The sequence below is a fragment of the Buteo buteo genome, chromosome 18 (genome assembly GCF_964188355.1).
Source record: "Buteo buteo chromosome 18, bButBut1.hap1.1, whole genome shotgun sequence".
NCBI lineage: Eukaryota > Metazoa > Chordata > Aves > Accipitriformes > Accipitridae > Buteo > Buteo buteo.
In genome coordinates this window covers 2,231,045-2,250,076 of record NC_134188.1, presented here as the reverse complement: position 1 = coordinate 2,250,076, position 19,032 = coordinate 2,231,045, and the positions used below count along the sequence as shown (strand labels likewise).

The window sequence follows — 19,032 nt, the reverse complement described above, 5'->3', positions numbered from 1 at the left end:
TTACATTTATGTGGATAACTATGTCACTCTTCAGGTGCAGCTGTCTTTGTATACCTACTTGTCAGCTGAATTCATTGGAACTGCTACGATCTATAACACTATACGCAGAGTAGGAACAGTGCTGCAGTTGATGCACACACTGAAGTACTACTACTGGGTGGTTAATCCTGCTGATAGCAGTGGCATTACTCCTAAAGGACTAGGTAAGTACAATGCATAAGAAAGAAAATATAAGCATTTCTTGTATGGGAAGATTTATGATGTAAATGTGTGAAAGCTCCTTGGATCTGTAGACAAGGAGGTAAGTAAATGGCAATAATTGGTACCAGTGGTCAACAGCAGGAAGACTGTGCCAGTACTTCTGGTGTATCACGCACCTCTGATGAGAATTCCGTACATTTATATGTATTCCCAGAAGAGTCCAACTCTGGTCTTCACTCGCATAGCATATGCTTATGTGGGCATAATTTAGGAAACCTATTAAAATCACTGATTTTTCTTCTGTACCAGAGAGGAAACATTCAATGTATTTCGTATGCCAAAGAAAGCTTTGTGGGGTTAGAACGATTGGTAGTGTTAAGTGACCTTGAAAACAGAGTGGAAACCTCTAGTTCTCACTGCTGAGAACTCTGAAGCTGTATTTCCAGTTTAATAATATTTTTTCTCTGCCCTTATAAAATAGAGATTGATTTAACTTTGCTTATAGCACATAGTGCTCAGCTTAGCTCAGGAAGCGTTGAATGACAGCAACAACAAAATACAATAATATGTACCGGCTAAACGCTGCATGTAACAGATGTGTATTAACCAGAGCATCAAATCATGCTAATCCTATACACTCCAGCTGTAATGTCATTACGTTTAGCTGACTACTTGTGTAAAGCAGCGAGGATTTGTCTGAAAGTCTCTTAAAGAATTAATTGATATAGGAGAACTTATTAATTATCTTTACTCTGTAACTATTATTGTCATGCTGAGAAACTGAATAATTGGGGAATGTTTTAGTGCTTTATGTTATGCTGCCACATATCCAAATATTTAAGAAAGTGACATTATAACATCTAAGTTATTGGATAAGTTTTTCATTTGTAAGTGAGCTATATGCATAGGGTTTTCCTTCAATATTTTTTTTTTTAATAAATAAAAATGGAAGGAAAAATTCTTATCCTAGGTTAGGTATCCTAATAGGCAGTAAATTGTAACTTGTTGAGGCTCACAGGAAGAACTGCTGTTGGAGCTGGGACCTCATTTGTAGTTCTCTCATGGTATAATACTAGATGAATTATATTCTTCATAAAATTATTAAAATTTGCTTTAAAAATACCTAACAAAAGGACATTGTTCTCCGTTCATGTGAACGAAAAGTTCGTAATATCAGTTTATGAAAATTAATTGTGGTGGTTACTTAATTAGCTTGAAATTTTTGTCAGTGATAAAATATATTTTCCCTTACTGTGATTCTGGATTCCCTCTGCCAAAATAGAAATAAGTTCATTTTTGGTACCTACAAGGAAGGTGTCTCCATCTGAGCTACACGTCTGCCAATTATAGCCAGTGGAATGCAGGAGTCAGTTGCCTGAATCTGGGTTTCTAGCATCATTTTAGTCTCTGTGGAGCATCCCACCTGCCTTCAGAAGGATGCAGGTGTCCTGTGCATCCTCTGTCAAATCTGCTTGTTCTGTGTGGCTATTTTGGATACCTGACGGCGTGTCAAATCACACTGAGAAGTATGTTTCGGCAGCTGTGTCCTACCCCTAGTCGGCAGAGCCTTGAGAACTATTTAGTTTGAAGGGTAGTTGCTTTTTAGACTCTCTTGGCTGTATTGATTAGGTCTCCGTTGGCTTCAGTGGAAGGTGAGAAGCTGGTCTCACCTCTTGGCAGCTACACTCTAGATGTCTGAAATCAGGGTGAGCTGGATCCTACCCTGGGACTGACTTTATCCAGCTTCGTGCTTTCAGAGCTCTGCTCTATTGAGGGCTACACTGTCGTGCTCCGTAGGTACAGCTTTGCCATCAGACAAGTTAAACCGTATTTGAGCTCAGTGAGGAATTAGGATGTTAAAAACTCAGCTGATCAGCTTGTAATATGGACTTGTATTTCCGACTGTTGAATGACCAGCTCTTGGGAGGTAAAGGTTCCGAGTGTCAACCATATTTACACCTAGACAGAGACCTGGAAAATTCCTCAACTAGTTTGAGACTCTGCGTTTGATAATATTGTCTACTTGTTATTGCTGTAATTTTTCTTGGTTTGTTTGTTGGTTTGGGTTTTTTTTTGTTTTGTTTTATTTTTTTTCCAGGGGGTTTTGTGGTTTTGGGTTTTTGGGGTTTGTTTTGTTTTGTTTTTTAATTAAAGAATTCCTGTACTGTGTCGTGATACTAGTACCTAACAACACTTGGAAAATGTATCGCATATTACAGACTTCCCTCTGGCTAAGCTCGCTGTTTTGTGGAAAGAGTGTGACATTTCTTTATGTAGGAGGTAGGGCTTGTTTTTATCTTGCCCAGATCTGCCTCTCTGCAGTTAGCTGTATTTTTGGAGTGTTTGTATGTGTAATGCCAGTTGAATAGCTACAAAAAATCAAAAAATTTTGATGTATTCATCAAAATCTGAACAGAAGGCATGGGGTACACAAGGACACAAAATTAGGGATGAGAAATGAATCAGTTAACTCTAAATTAGCATACATATGGCTGTTTTACTTCCCTACCTTTTCTTTCATTCCTACCTACTTTAAGGATATAATACATTCTTTTCTCATTTGTGTCAGTTCCGGACAATATTCTGCTTTTCTGAGAAAGGCAACCAGGTAGGTCCCTGAAAGGTAACCAGATAGTGCAAATTACTGGTTGCTTGGTGTAACAGTATGACAACAAAAAAAATCACAATTACTAAGGCCTTCATACAGTAGTTGGGAAGGTGTTTGATAAACTGTGAGGCCATGCACATTTTCAAAATGCCTATTATATCCACTATATCTGAATTTTCTCCTTTTTTTCTTTAGTTAGATTTATAGATAAACTTGACTATTTTAAAGATTCATCTCAACTTTCTTCCTTGTTCCTTACCATCTTCCTTCCTCCCTGTTGTTTAGACTGCAGAAAATCCCACGTAATTGATACAACTATAAGAAAGTATTTTGTAGTACTCTTTCCCGTCTGTAAAAATGACTCTCCTTGTGTTGAGTTGCAGAATGTCGGCTTATCAGGGAGGAAGAGCACTGATATAGCAATGGATGTGCAAATCCAGCATAGCTATGGAATTTTCTCCGTGCAAATCAGCACCAGGACTTTTTTTGCTATTATTTCACACGTAGCTTCTGCTTCTGACTAATACAGCTGTAATAACTGTGGTGATTTGCAAGCAAATGACTGTGGCAATATAATAATTGCTGAGGTGATGGGTTGCTAAATTTAATCTCATATTAACTTAATTTCATACTAGTTTTTTATCAAATTCACATTAATTACTTTCCATTTATAGTATTCCTGAAAACTTTTCATAATGTTTAATCACCTGGATATTACATTGCTTTTCTTCACCAGATGCTCTTTCTTTTAAAATTAAGTGCAATCTGCCAATGTGATATGCAGGTCTGGCTGATTAAGGCTTATATCGTCTTAGAATACTGTAAGTAGCTGTGGTTAATATGCTTAATGCTTTTTTTCTTTCCACCTCTCTTTCAGCAACTTATAACTTCACCAATCCTAATATTTAAAAAATGTTAACTGTTCGAGGATTTTGGTTTTGTGTTGATTTTTATTAGCCTGCATACTGCCAGTACTGCCACATGTAGCTGGCAAGTTTATCATTTGTTAAAATGTAGAATAATGTGTAAAAAGAAGTTTGTAAAAGTAAGAAACTTACCCTTTAAGAATACAATTATGCGAATGTTAGAGTTGTTGCATTTTTCAGCAGCATTTGATATTTCAAAATAGAAGAACAGGACTATGAACAGCAATTTTACTGTAAGAAATAGAAAAATGTCATGATGTGAGAAAATGGCATATGGTCAAGCTAACTTCACATCAGAATTTTCAGATCTGAAGAATACTTTAATGGAATTCTTGCCAATATCTGAAATTTGACTTTATGTGTTATAGTGCCTTCATGTAATTTGCTGTCATATTAGAAAGTAAGCTTATTCATGCAGACATTTTAGTAGTGTGATGCTTTCTTGTCTTCTAGGCATATCATTTTTTATGCAGAGGTACTGAAACACTTTTTAATATTAGTGTTGATTTACTATTACGTGCAGACAGTTACTCTGCTTCAAGGTTTTATTGCCTTCTCCTGTCTTAATAAAGCACAAAGTGGGTGAGTTTTCTGTACTGACAGTTTAGTATACCTTGTTTTGAAGCCACAGTGGCTCAGTATTGAAGCTTCCCACTTGGCTAATGCTGTTTTCTTAAATGACAGTTTCCCCCTTGCTTCTCCTGGTATTCAGCTTATAAAATAGGAGGTGTAAATGTTTGGAATTATTTAAAAGGCTCAGATATTTCTTTCAAATTTGGTTTTGTATCTTCTGTCATTATTGCTTTCCTGTTTCAAGCTGGTATTTCTTCTTGGATTAAGTATACTAAATTCTTTTTTTTTGTTGTTTCCTTCTGAAGTATTAGAAACACTTTTTCAAAATGTATACTTATCAGCTTGCTTGGTAATTATTCTTAGTAGGTTCTACATTTTAGATATAGATCCACATAATGGAGGCAAGTTTTCTGTTTAAAATAATGAGGTTTAGTTTCTTTTTTTTTGTGTTGTGTTTGTGGGTTTTTTAAATTAAATTACCGGTTATAAATAGGTGACAGGACAAAAGTGACTTGTCTTTTATTAAGACCATATTAAAAGTAAACTTGTGAAATAATTCTCATGTCAGGAAGAGCAAAAAATGTCAAACTAATTTCCACAGGGAAGAAATTCTAAACTTTATTACATTTTGCATTTTACGCTTGAACTATGATTATAGCTCTTCCTTTGATTTGCCATGTGCATGCCTTCAATGTTTTGTTAAATCGTACAGAATGAGATGTGAAGGTGGGAGAAGGTCATAGGGTTGTCCAACAGTGGCAGCATCTAAAGACATAGTGAAGCAGGCAACTGAGTAAAAATTATTTAAAATTATGTTACTTCTCTCTGTAATTATTTCCTTTTGTGGATTTCAGGAATTAATAAGAGGACAAGCAGGGAGAGATTTAACTCTTTATCTTTCTATAGTAGAGGGTGCATTTCAATGATAATACTTCAAGCTGCCAGGGACATTTTAGAGTTATGTTACCAGGCTTTGTTGTTCTTTGATGTTTTGTCTTTCCAAAATATATACTAGACTGATATTTAAAGAAAATTCAAACTGTGATTGTCTTTCAGAAGGGGCAAACCACACATCTTTGATATCAGAGCAACAGAGAAAAATTTAAACACACTTTTGTATTTTCATCTTTGGATGTCTATTAAACTGTTGGATAGTTTAATTTCTTTATTAACCTTTTTGAAGAAAAATAAAACATTTATGCACTTTAAAAAAATTCTCCATGTTGCTGAATTAATTTGATATACAATTTCTGTAAATTTAAGAGAGCACTTATTAGAGCCCACCAGGATATTTATACCTTGAAAAATCTTCAGATCTTCAGTGGAATTACTTACCAACTGTATGGCATTCTCTGAAAATAGTGATGGACCAACAGTGGTGCATTAATGGGACCAACAGCGGTGCATTAATGAGGAAGCATAAAATGAAGCCAATAATAGAAAAATAAACTAAATATTGTGGGTTTTTTTCCTAAGAAAAAATAACTTGGGATACTCAGTGTTAAAAACCCTCAGAAGGGTATTGTGCTAAATTGTAATTTTGGACCCTGTTGTGGAGCAACCCTATGAAATACTTGCAACTTCATTGTTGTGTGAGAGAAATGTGCATTTAAGTTCCAGACTACTGAGGAGTATCGTTCATTCTTGAGCTGTTGGCCAAGCATTTCTTTTTCTATACTGGTGTTTCCTGTGTGCTTCCCAACTCTTACTCTGAATGGACCTTTAGAACCAGTATCTTGCTTCCTGCTAGAGGATGCATGGTTGTTAATGTCCCACTTAGCTCATGTTAAACAGAGTTTCCAAGAACATTTTTAATGTCTAATATTTTTGAACATGAGCTAGAAAAGTGGGAACTACGAAAATTATTATAAGGAGAACGTAACTATATTTTTTGTGTGCAGAAAAAGTTGCACATAGTTATTTCAAGGGCTGGTTTAGAGTGGAACTCAGTTCTCATTAGCTTTGCAACAGTGAGATAAAAAGTAGGTCCTTCTGTGATCCACATAACATGTGATGTTATTTATGCATGCATGGAGATCAGATACTGCTGTCTGTATCATGTTTTATTAATTTAAGGAGTAGAAAAGTCATGCTTTTTACATATAAAAAGCCAGATGGAAGAATGTTGCCTTTGGTTGCTTGTAGAACTGATAACACAATGTTTTATTTCCAAAGACAGGATTAGAAATCATTATTTTTGTTACTCAAAGCTCCCGATCTTTTTTTTACACCAGTACTAATTGTACTTTACCCTGTGAATATGTTTACGTACTCCCTCTTAATTAGTCCTGGATTATGCCCCTATAATTGCTCTGTGCCACAGGGATGAATTGGATAAATTTTTTTCATTTATCTTTGTCTGGATAAAGCAGGCTAACTCTCATTAACAGTGTATATTAAAAAAAATCTGATGCAAATCATGTGCTATCTGCAATAAAAACATACATAAAGAGTCTAAAAGCAGGAAATGATTTAGTGACTCATCCAGGTGTGGGGTAAGGGAGGCATCCTTTCCCTGCCAGTTAACAAGAATGTTGCTATTTTGTATTAGGGACTTATGGTTGCTGTACCTGATCTTAAAAGGATTATCTTATTGATTTGGCCTGAGTTTGGTTTTAGTCTTTAGCAGTGCTGTTCATCAGTTTCTGAGCGATGGTGACACTGAATTGTCTATATCCAGTGATAAGCACAAAGACTAATAGGCAGTAAACTACTTTTTAATGTTTGAGTTGAAAAACACCATCTACTTGTCTCTTTTTACCTCAATGTATGTATGTATAATGTATATTTTTTAATTATAGCATAAATTATGCCATTTTTGGTCAATAATGCATTTTTTTAAAAATAAATCTTCAACTAGTAATGAAGTTCTTCAACTAGTAATGAAGCCAAAAAGTGTGATGACACAACAATTATGGTGGCAAACCCATTTTATGTAGCTTTACAACTTCCCAGATTAATTCCATTCAATCTGTATCAGATGACTGTTGCATTAGTACTGCTGCAGACCTTTCTTCCACTCTTTGTAGTTCTCTCCTGGTTACATAGCCTCCAGTTTCTCCAGCCTCTCTTGTTTTTCTCTACCAGTCCTCTTCTAATTTTTCAAATTAATAAAGTCTTTTTGGTAGAGGCTGTCCCCTTCTTCTGATTCTAATGCAGTGAAGCTTCAAGACACAACCAAAGTACAAGGAATAAATAGTTCTGGAGGACTGAAGGAGAAAGACCGTTTTGCCTGCGTGGCATATAACCTGCAAGCAACAACTCCTCTGGTACCTTTTGTGTGTTGAAGAACCCTTTTCAGGGTTCTTGCACATCTCCAGAGAAACTAGTGGGTATGTAAATAACAAGTATAAAACTCGGGTATCTTTGAACAGGTACCCGGTTAATTTGGGATATCTTCATTTTAATCCCTCCTTAAAATTTCTGTTACCGAAATGCTTTGCAGAACTCCCCATGGCCTTAGTGTTCTGTTTTCTGTTTCCATAATGACAGTCTTCCAGAAAAGACAAAAATGCCTCAGTTTTTAGGCCTGGTTTTCAGATATTGTCTGATATTGAATCCCAATAAGGTGTAGGAGGCAAGAGGGCGTGCGAAGAAACAGATTTCTGCGATGCGGTTAGGAGAGTTGAATTTGCATTTGAATTAGGGAAAAAAATAGTTGTTGCCTAGAAGCACAACACTGCCATAAAAACGCATGCAATACTTAACGTAGTTGCAGCTAGTACCAAAAAATCCAACTTCTGTTTTTTACAGTGGGAAATAGATGTTTCATGGTGCCATTAGAATGTATCGATATAAAACTTTATCTATATCTATATCTTTAAAGCCTAGATGATGGATTTCTTAGAACAATATCCTTCCTGGTTTTACACATGGTGGTGAGGAGAGGTTGAGATTTATTTGCTCCTTTCTGAAGAGTATCCATTTCTCCTCTCTCCACTCCTAAACAGGGAAGAAAATTTGAGAGGATTAACTACTCTTTTTGTTCCTGCTAGTCAAACAAATATAACTTACCTTCAGGTTTGCCCGTGTTGCGAACTTGAATTACTGCGTGTATGGCAGTGGCTTCACTTCAAAGAGTGGCACCAGAGACTAAAAAAATCTTCATTAAAAAGTTGCATTCACCTGGATTGGAAATAATAGTGAGACATAGAGTGTTGCTAAGCTTTGATATGTATTTATCAGCATAAGATGAAGTGGTTGATGAAAAAATAAATTAGGCTGCATTTATTTTCACTGTGCAAAATTTAAGACTGTCTATCACATGCATTGTTTGAAAAGTAGAAACTTAACAAAGGAATTTCCAGTTCAACCTTAACTATTTATGAAAGGGGAGAATGGAGAATACAACAGAGCAAGTTTCAAGTGAATATAGTTGTTCAGGCTCTGTTTCTTATTCAGTTTTGTAGATACTTCTGTTTTCCTAATGTACTTCCTCAAGCACAATTGTTTAAAGTATATGGGTCACAGATGCTGGTTTAAATTTAATATTTTCTTCAGATGGTAGTTTGTCTTTGGTTAAATAGTTTCAGTTTCTGCTACAGGTAATGGCCACCACTAATATTTCATTAAACCTTTCTCTGTTGGTTTTCATTCAGATGGAATTTAACATAGTGGCTTAGTTATTCCAAGTTGTTATCACATATTTTAGGTGAGATTCAACTTTGTATTCAGATTCTTTTAAGTTTACATGTCCATAGTGTAGCTTGTACTAGGTATTTAAACTCCCATTGTTCTCAGTGGAATTCAACCCAATGTAGTCAATAGAACTAATAATGTTTATCCTGAATTGGGCACTGACGTTGGGTCAGTTGAGTAGATCTAGTCAACAGAGTAGTTGCTTATATTTGGATTTGAAACTCCTGGCTCATATGAAGACATCTACAGAACATATACCATTATTTGTTTGTGTGAGTCTAGACCTGATTACTACCTTTCATCTTCCTGTATCTTTGTTTAAAAAAAAATTAAAAAAAAAAAAGGATTTCTTTTTTTCCAAATGAAACATCACTTACATATATTGGTGTTGTAAAATGTGATTCTGAAGGGTTATAAATGATATCATTTGCAAATATGAACTTTTATATAATGAATAGAATACTAAATCTGTTGTAGGAACTGTGATTTCCTTAAGAAGCCGCAGTCATTAAAGGAATTAGTTTATGTTTAAAGTGGTATATTTTGCTTCTTCCAGATGGTCCTCGGCCCTCACAGAAGGAAATCATATCATTAAGGGCATTTATGCTTCTGTTCTTGAAACAACTTATATTGAAGGTAAAACAGTCTATTCCAGATGGAAAACATTGAGATCTGTTATATGTAATAGGTTCTTTCATAGTAATAAATATGTAATACCTGTCAGGTATTGAATCTGTTTCTGGTTAATTTTAATGTTCCTGCACATACTTCTAATCAACATAGAGGCAGTAAATCCATACAATATTTCTTATCAACCTCCCCAAACTATGCCACATATATTTTTTTTAAATGTTCTTGCAGGAATAGTATATGACACTACAGAACCTTTCAGGTACCTGGGCTTTTTTTTTTTTTTTTGTGATAGTAGATAGTTGCTTGATTGATCAAATGAAATAGGTAATGGCAGTTGTTAAGTTGGTTATTGCTTTATCCTTTTTTTTTTGGTTCTACCACTGGTTGGAATGGTCTAGGACTCTTTCTGTGACAGCTGAACAGTTTTTGAGGTATAATCTGCCATTTGAGACTAGACTGACAACCAGTATGTTTTGGCCTGGCCTATTCCTCTGGCTTTTATTGTTCTGTCTCAGGGGTTGGAGGAATGGCAGTAATAGTTTATACTATCTGAGGGCCCACGCTATAAGAATCCTTTCAGCAGGAATAGAGGCCTGACTTCACACTCTTTGGAACTGTCAATGTGATAAGGAAAAGCAATGTAATGAAAGAGAGAATTTTGTCTTTTGAGTTTAAATAGCACAGAATTGTAGGATTATTTGACTTGGTCCAAGTTTTTCTTGAGCCAAACTTAAAGAATGTAGTTTCTCTGAATAATGCCCCACCATTTTGTTGGTTTTTTTTAGGATCGAGGAGTGAAGGAAGATGAACTGCAGAGCATATTAAATTACTTATTAACAATGCATGAGGTACATTTCTGTAATTACCTGGTTTTTACTGTAATCAATTGTACCAGCTCTATGGGAAGCCTGCTGTTGAGGTTAGTTTGTAGAATAACATTGATGCTTGTCATACAGGATGAAAATATTCATGATGTGCTGCAGCTGCTAGTGGCACTAATGTCCGAACACCCAGCATCCATGATACCTGCCTTTGATCAGAGAAATGGGATACGGTAAGACAGTGAAGTGAGAAAATATCTTTAAAAGTAGTTCCAGTATCATCACTCTCCAGACTGCTGCTTTTTCACATAAATATCACACTTGCTGATCTTTCAAACTACTATCTTATTAACTTAGGCTATATTTTTTGTCAAAAACAGAGTGTTGATGATAGCTTGGAGGAAAAAATTTTCCACTTAAGGTTATTATTATGATATTTGAAGGTAAATGTACTGTTGTGCTTGCTTCTCAATCTCAAATAGAATTTGTAATTAACAAGATGCATCAAAAAGCCAAGTATCTATCTCAGGATAATTTTGAATATTCTGTCTTCAGATGTTTAACATAATGTGGAGGAAAGAAGAGGAGAACAAGAGAAATTGTACCCTAAACTCTCAAGTTCTCTCTGAAAAGATTAAAAAAACTGTCTGCGGATTTCATATGTTTATCTGTTTGACAGTAAAATTAATAATCGATAAATCTCAGAGAAGCAGTATTTTTGTTGTTTTCTTCTTATGCTTATTTTGGTAATGCAATTTCTTCCAGAGATTAATAATTTTCTTGTTAATAATTTAATATTTACTGTAGAATTTTGGTTTGTGCTGTTCTGAAAATATATTGGAAAATGCAAGGGGCTTGTAAAACAGGGGGAAAAGAAAAATCTCCTACCTGTTAAATTCAAGCTCTGTTTGGCCAAAATACTAAGACCTTCATACAAATACTTGTACTTCAAACTGTTTGAATGGCAATGGTACTTGAGGGGAAGACTCATTGTACTCACGGTTAGGACTTTGTTTTCTGCCTATAGTTGTCTGTATTCAGACAGAATACTATTCCTGACAGCTTTCAAAGAAGGGTAAGACTGATCTAGAGGATTTAAGAGATCTTTATGGAACATTTGTGGTACCAATATTAAAATTGTTTGATGATGCAGTCTCTGTGTTTAAAAGTCTGTGTTGAAAAAGTAGAGAGAATGCACAGAATTGCAACATTTAAGTATTAAAAAAAAAAAAGCCCCTTACATAGAATTAGGGGTTTGTCTGCTTAGGTTATCAGGGAACAAAAGCCTCAGAGGTCACTTGATAATGGCATAAGTCCTCTGAAGAGAAGAAGATGTTGTCTGCTAAAGTGCTCTATACTGGAGAAAGACTAAAAAAAAATGGCTAAAAGCTGAAGCTCAGCTAATTCAAATGGAAAACTAAAATATAAATTTACAAATTTGATGAAGACCACTCTAGGGGAAGGGTAATGTTTTCTGTCTCTTGGTGCCTTCAAATCAAGGCTGGTTTCCTTTCTGAAAGACTCTAGAATTGGTGCTTAAACTGATCATAATAATTAAGTAAGTACTAAATTAAATTAGTTAAATGTTGAGGCCTTTTTTATCCAGAATTTAGAAACAGAGGGTATTTTTTTTTTTTTTTTGTCTACTGCAAATTTAGATGCAATGAGGATGTGGCTTCATAGGTGTATATGGGATTTTGTGTAACATATTGCCATATTTTTCTTTTGACAAATGAGATTTCAGTATAAACATCTTGTGATTAAATGCAGGTACCCTTTCCTGTGTAGAAAGGATATTGAGTAGGATTTTTAAGAATGAAAAGAGATTTTCAGTAGCATCCAGGTACTCCAAGAAACTCCAGGATCTGACCTTATGTGCTCCAGTCTTCTTCCGTTCTCTTAAGCTACAACTGCTCAGACTGTGTTTTATTTGATTGTTCCAAGGTAGAAGTATAAGATAAGGTTGTCACTTTCTGTTATAAAACATTGAACTGAACCAAAAGACACCATCTCTCTAACCTAAAGAATTCATAATCAAACCCTTACACTGTGCTTGGTGCTTTCACTATATCCTTCAATTTTGTGTAAATTACTACTTTTATAGTTTTATTATTAAGAAATATCTCTGTTCAGTGAAATACAACCTATATATGTGATGTTTAGTAATAAACCGAAAACAAATTGTTGAATTTCTTTTTCTTTTTTAGAGTAATTTATAAGTTATTGGCTTCCAAAAGTGAGAGTATATGGGTGCAAGCTTTGAAGGTCCTTGGATATTTTCTTAAACACTTGGGTCATAAGTAAGTGTAGTTTAAAAATTTTTATAGTGGTGTATTTAAGTTCACAATTCTTGTCTTTTTGTCATGATTACTGTATGTTCTTTGACAGTCTTTAGAAATTAATTAAAATAAAATTTTTAGGTTTTCTGATTAATAATTTGCACACTCTGTTACCTTTATACATCAGGATAAAATTAATTTTCCAGTTAACTTGTTAGTACTATGACATTTTAAAAGATACTGTGATTGTCCACCAAACATATGATATGCTGAAATTCAAGTCTTAAAATGATTGAAAAACATTTTCCAGAAATGCGTTTTATAAATGTATGTTGCACGTTCAGCTAAGCATAACAGGAAACATATGAGTGTCATCAGAAATTTGTTACTGGAATTTTCAGTGTCATTGCAATAAAAGTTTCAGGGCAGTTCTTTTAAAAATAGCTTTAAAATGATGGGAAAAAATGAAATAGAAGAATATGTTATTCACATGGGAAAGTTTCAGAAGGAAAAGCAAACAGTAAGGACATACCTCTAGGCAAGAAGTATTCACATATAAAATGTGGCAGCAAGAAATACATTTAAAAAGAACTGGTATCACAAAATAGTTGTACTTAGTCTCATCCTCCGTATTTTGGTGTTAAGAAAGAATTAAAAAGCATGCGGTGCTGCGTAACCTGCTGCTGCTCGCTTTTCCCCTTCTCCATGTGGTGTTTAGCTTCCTGCTGGGGTTAACCCAGAACGATGTTCTGGAGGGAGACTGTGCGGTATAAAAATTAGCCGCGTGCTTCACAAGAGACTTTGTCAGGTGAAGCCTCCTTAGGAGGGAAAGGAGCTGGGAGCCCAGCCAGAGAGCAGTATTGCCAGGCACGCTCTTCTCAGCGAGATCAATAAAGTATGACTGTATAATTGAGAGACAGTTAGCTGAGAATATGCTCCCAAATGGGATTTTTCTGCTGGGCTCCAGCAAGCCAAAACAGTGTTCTGGGAATTAATAAAGCAAATTGATAGTCCACTCAAAAATCTCCAAGGGCTTTTCAAACATTACTTGCTGAAAATCATTCACATCGATAGGAGTCAGATTAAGTAAGGTACACCAGATGAAGGTTTGACTTGTGCAGAAGCCTGGTTGTGTCCAAATAAGTACATTTGTTTAAAATCTTTATAGCTTATCCAGTAAATCAAGTAGCAAACTCTGTTAGTGGAACATTACAGAAAAAGAAGCTGAAATTTCATTTTCTGGTCCTTAGCATCTACTTGCAATTATGGATTTATCGGTGTAGTTTCCATTGTTGAGTGAAAGTACTTAGCACAAAATTAACTTTATTTTTCATGTAATTGAAGTCATTGAAATCCACTTGAATATTGTGTAGCTTTCAAAGTTTTTCTTTTTAAATTTCAGACCTCCGAACATCTGTAGAGGTTCACATTTTATGTAGATTTCAGCAAGTAAAAATGCCCCCTCCTTTTCGTGTCTTACAGCTAGCACTTGTGAGCTGTGCCTATTTGTGCACATACATACGCATACACATGATTTTTTAAAACTGTAGTCAACTACAGGAAATTCTAAGCGATTATAAAATTATAAGCTACATAAATCACAAAGCACTTACATTTCTGTTTCACAGTAGAGGAAACAGGCGTTGTATTTTAATACACTAAAGCAGAATTGCATAGAGATGTTATAATGTGATGTATGAAATCTGAACCAATACAATATTAAGTACAAATGTGTAGGTACAAAACCAATTACCGTTGCTGTAGTTCATAGATATTCATTGCAGATTAAGCTATAGAGTGGAGGTAATTGATTCTCAGGAGAAGTGACCAATAATGTGTTAGATGAGAGCCTGGATAACTTAATTGATTTTTCTTTGTGATCTGTGATGATAGACTACTTTGTCTAACCTTAACAGTTGGCAAGGTCCTGTTCTTTTCCTTCTCTGCCATCTTTGCTTTTTTCTATGCCACCACTGAAATCATAGTCAGTTATTTACTTTCGGGTTTTATCTGCACATTTAAACCTTCCAATGAATTTTCACTGCCATGTGCTACATCATAGCTCACAAGGTTGAATACCTGTAGTTTGTCTCATAAGTAACTCATGAACACTCTTCTGTGCGCGGAAGAGTACACACTGTTAGAAGTTGTTGCCTCTCTCTTTTGTGGTTATTTGAAAATTATAATATAATGTACTAATTTCAAAAGTTCTAGCGTGAATGTATGCAATTTAAACCTGTGTTATTATCGTCAGTAATCATGAAAAGGGAGTTTCTTAGCTTTTGAATGCATGAAATTTTACAGAAACTTTACTGTATTTTATCTTATTTCATATTTTTCTGCTGCTTTAATATAGATTAGTAATTATTTTGAACAATGTCTTTTATTTCATATTCATTACAGTAGGAGATAAATTTAATGATGCAATTTAAGAGAAGTACTATTTATTTATGATGCTATATCCAATTTTAAAAGTAGTGTTTTGGGACAGATGGAATTCACTGATCTGAGTTGCTTTCTTCTCTGCTTTTTAAGATTTGAGTAGTTTTTCATCCTAGCTACAAAATCCACTTAAATCACTTGGAATTTCATAACTTGTCAGGATTTTATTTCCTTTGCATTGTAACATATGTTATTCCAGGATTTGATTATTTTGGCTGCATGAGAGAATGCTATGTAAAGAGAATGGCAGTACTGATAAATCTGTACATGTTAGTATTGATGTTGGAAAATCTGAGGCTGGATTGTCCTGAGTCCTTGAGACAGTGACAAAAGATATGTTCAGCAGTGATCGCATTTTAGCCAGCCTATGAACATCTTGAACTCTCTCAGCCTGAGTAAGATGGAAAGGGATTCCTTCGTCTTTTTCCACTGTGAAAGTCATGGAGGGTGAGAATGGTGTGTCATTTCTTTTATACAAAAGCCCATCCCAAATACAACATTGCTTTCTGAGAACCTTTGTGTATTACTACAATTGCGTTCATATTGGGAAAGATCTTGACGTTTATTTCATAATATTTACAGAACAATGAGTTTAAGAACTTTCTAGTACAACATCAAAATATTTGGCTTTTGGGTTTTTTTGCATATACTTAAAATGTTCAACATGCTTGGCATTTTCCTAGTGTTTTTATTTTCTCTTCCAGGCGAAAGGTTGAAATCATGCATACTCACAGTCTTTTCACACTGCTTGGAGAAAGGTTGATGCTGCATACAAATACAGTGACCGTTACAACATATAACACGCTTTATGAGGTACAAATTATTAAACATAGAGATTGTCATGTCTATTGTAAAAATTATGACTTAATTATATTGTCGTGACCCTGTGCTTTACAATATCCTGATTTTCAAGACTTCTGAGAAAATTTTAGTAGAAATTTTAAGAAAGGATTTCTTGGTTCAGAATGTATTTTGCCATGCTTTGGATATTTGTATTAACAATGTCATAATTTTTAACATAGTCTCTATAAAACTTTCCACTTATAGCATTACAAAGGGTGATGGAAGGGATCCTGCTATTTAAGATGTTCATCAGTTTCCACACACAAAAAAAATAAAGTTACTGCAGACCTCCAATTGCTCTTACTCCTCCATTGTTTGGAGGAGTTTTTTTCCATTGAAATTGAAAGTGCTGGAGCCAATGAGACGGCTTTTTTTTTCTTTTTCTTTTTTGTGACATTCTTTCAAGTTTACAAAATTTTGAAAAGTGATGTTTTTCTTTTTTAACTAGTAATGCTGATAGTATGCCAAAATGATAAGTGAACACAACCACTTTTATGTAACAGATGCTGCTTGAGGCGAATGAATGTTACCTCAAAGCATTCAACTGTTCTACCAGGCTCTTGTAGAAAGTTAAGTTTTGGTGATGAGCAATTTTAGTAAAGCAAAATATTGTCAACATCAAGTTCGTCGAAACCCATGTCCTCATGCCTGCAAATGCATAAAGATCATGTCCAACCTTCAATTATTTTTAAAAAGGTGACTTAGAATTGAAACTTTTACAATTTCTGAGGACCTTATGCACTAGAAAGATTTGTTTGGTTGGTTGGTTTTTTTTATGTGTTTTTTTTAGTCACAAAGAGGTGTAATAGCTAGATAGTCAGGACTGGTTCCAGAAAAGACACAGAAGACTAAAGGAGTGCTTGGTATTTCTGAATCTGAGTGATGTACAAAACTTTCTCCTATGATTGTAAAAACCTAAATGTCACCTATTTGCCAATGACTTACTCAGATGTCAAGTTCTTTTTTATTGCACATATCTGAGCTTACCCGTGTGGTTTGACCATTTGGGTGTCACATTCTAGATGTCCCTGCATTCAGATTTCTGAGAACTTCTGTGATTGGTATTCTCAGAAAATACATAACTCGGTGACAAAATTAAAGGCCTCATGAGGTCCAGCATCCACAGACATTTACATTTTAAAAAACGGCCAGAGGAGGAGAAAAAGGAGTTGAGTGCCATAAGTACAAAAGATTTTCCAAGGAACTGATGCAGATGTTTTCTGTGTTCTCTCATAAAAAGCAAAGGCATATTTGCATTCTATTTTAAATACCAATATGTAAAAACCCATTCAAAGATAATCGTGTTTACAACTGACATTATTGATTAATGATTAATGATTATTGATTAATGAATGAGCTAAAGTTCTGCTTTAAAATAAATAAGAATTACCAGTGAAATTATTCTATTTTGAAATACATTTGCTTGAATGTACTCATTGAGAATCTCGTATTAATATTGTTAAATTTTTAGCTTGTTCTTAAAAATAAAGTTGCATGCATTGAAACAGTGACAGGTGTCCCAGTGTGAAAGGTCTGTGATGTTGCCTCAATACAGATTAATTAGTTTGTCAGGTACAGTTCACGGAACAGGAGAATCATCTGTCTTGCTCATTATGTGAAGCCCCAGGATTATTCCTGTGGAATGCTGTGACTCTTCCTCTTTCCTAGCTGGAGAAAACCAAACCCACTTTTAAGAATTATTGGGTCTGGTTATGGATGGAATGTATGAGAATAACTTTTGATGTACAGTGCTCATGAAGGAATTTTTGATCTCTGAATGTATAACACTATGAGGAATATGAATGAAATATCTTTAAAACACCTTTATAGTGTATTTAGTCAGCTAACTAAAAAGTTAGTTAACCAGCCACTGTACAACCATGAAAATCTTGATCCTTGCGCAGAGGAATTGCTTGTTTCTATTCTTCAAGAACAAAAATATTTTACCAAAATGTTTTATGTGAAGTGATAGTGTGGCCATGGTAAGTGTTCTTAACAAATTTAAAAATGAACAAAGAAATGCTGTAGCATTTAATTAAAAATGGTAAAAGGAACTTAATGCTCTGTTTTAGATTTTGACAGAACAAGTATGCACTCAAGTTGTTCATAAACCACATCCGGAGCCAGATTCTACAGTGAAAATTCAGAATCCAAGTAAGGACAATATATTATGTTTATATGATAAACGTATTGCATGGGGTTTTTTGAAAGAATATGGTTCAGGAAGCAAGAACAATTCATTTGTGTGTCTCAAAGACATACGGGTTTCAGTTAGTACTTACATTAGTTGCTGTCAGTAACTTTTCTTTTTTAAATGTTGTTAAAATGTGTTACGTAACTAATTTATTCTTTCAAAGTGATTCTTAAGGTGGTGGCAACGCTGTTAAAAAACTCCACGCCAAGTGCAGAGCTGATGGAAGTTCGACGTTTGTTCTTATCCGATATGATAAAACTCTTTAGTAATAGCCGTGAAAACAGAAGGTATGTCACTACAAAGTGTATTTTCTCATCCTTGATTTGTGGGCAATAGCAATCTGTTATACTCTATGTAGAATTTTATACTGTATATAAATGGAATATATAAAAAAATAAATGGAATAGGGTTGTGGTAACTCTTTTCAGTTCAGCAACTAAGATTTGGTTCCTCTGTTTAGAATATGCTTTACATTTTTATTCATCCTGAAGTATTTTTAAGTTTCTTCCTACTATTGGATTGATGTTCAGAGCTGTTCTTCCATTTTGACATCATAATGTTAAAATAAAGAAGCTGTCTTTGGATATATTTTGACCTAATTATTTCACTTCAGATGTTTACTTCAGTGTTCAGTGTGGCAGGACTGGATGTTTTCTCTGGGATACATTAACCCTAAGAACTCTGAAGAGCAGAAGATCACAGAGATGGTTTACAACATTTTCCGTATTCTGTTGTATCATGCAATAAAATATGAATGGGGAGGCTGGAGAGTGTGGGTGGATACTCTTTCAATAGCTCATTCCAAGGTAAGAAATGGCTCGTGGATGTTTTTTTAGTACTGGTAACTCCCCCAAAGGGACTAGCGATAAAGATA

General features: G+C 34.7%; 1 protein-coding gene across 2 annotated transcripts in view; it reads left to right on the top strand.

Annotated features, from left to right (window-relative positions):
- NBEA (neurobeachin) overlaps positions 1-19,032 on the top strand; it is a 510,817-nt gene that overhangs the window by 149,215 nt on the left and 342,570 nt on the right. For both annotated transcript variants that reach the window (XM_075050577.1, XM_075050576.1), the window contains exons 13-21: positions 35-203; positions 9,503-9,582; positions 10,365-10,427; positions 10,536-10,633; positions 12,608-12,700; positions 15,826-15,934; positions 18,037-18,118; positions 18,322-18,445; positions 18,772-18,964. In XM_075050577.1, coding sequence (XP_074906678.1) covers positions 35-203; positions 9,503-9,582; positions 10,365-10,427; positions 10,536-10,633; positions 12,608-12,700; positions 15,826-15,934; positions 18,037-18,118; positions 18,322-18,445; positions 18,772-18,964 — 1,011 coding nt within the window. The remainder of the gene's footprint in view (positions 1-34; positions 204-9,502; positions 9,583-10,364; positions 10,428-10,535; positions 10,634-12,607; positions 12,701-15,825; positions 15,935-18,036; positions 18,119-18,321; positions 18,446-18,771; positions 18,965-19,032) is intronic.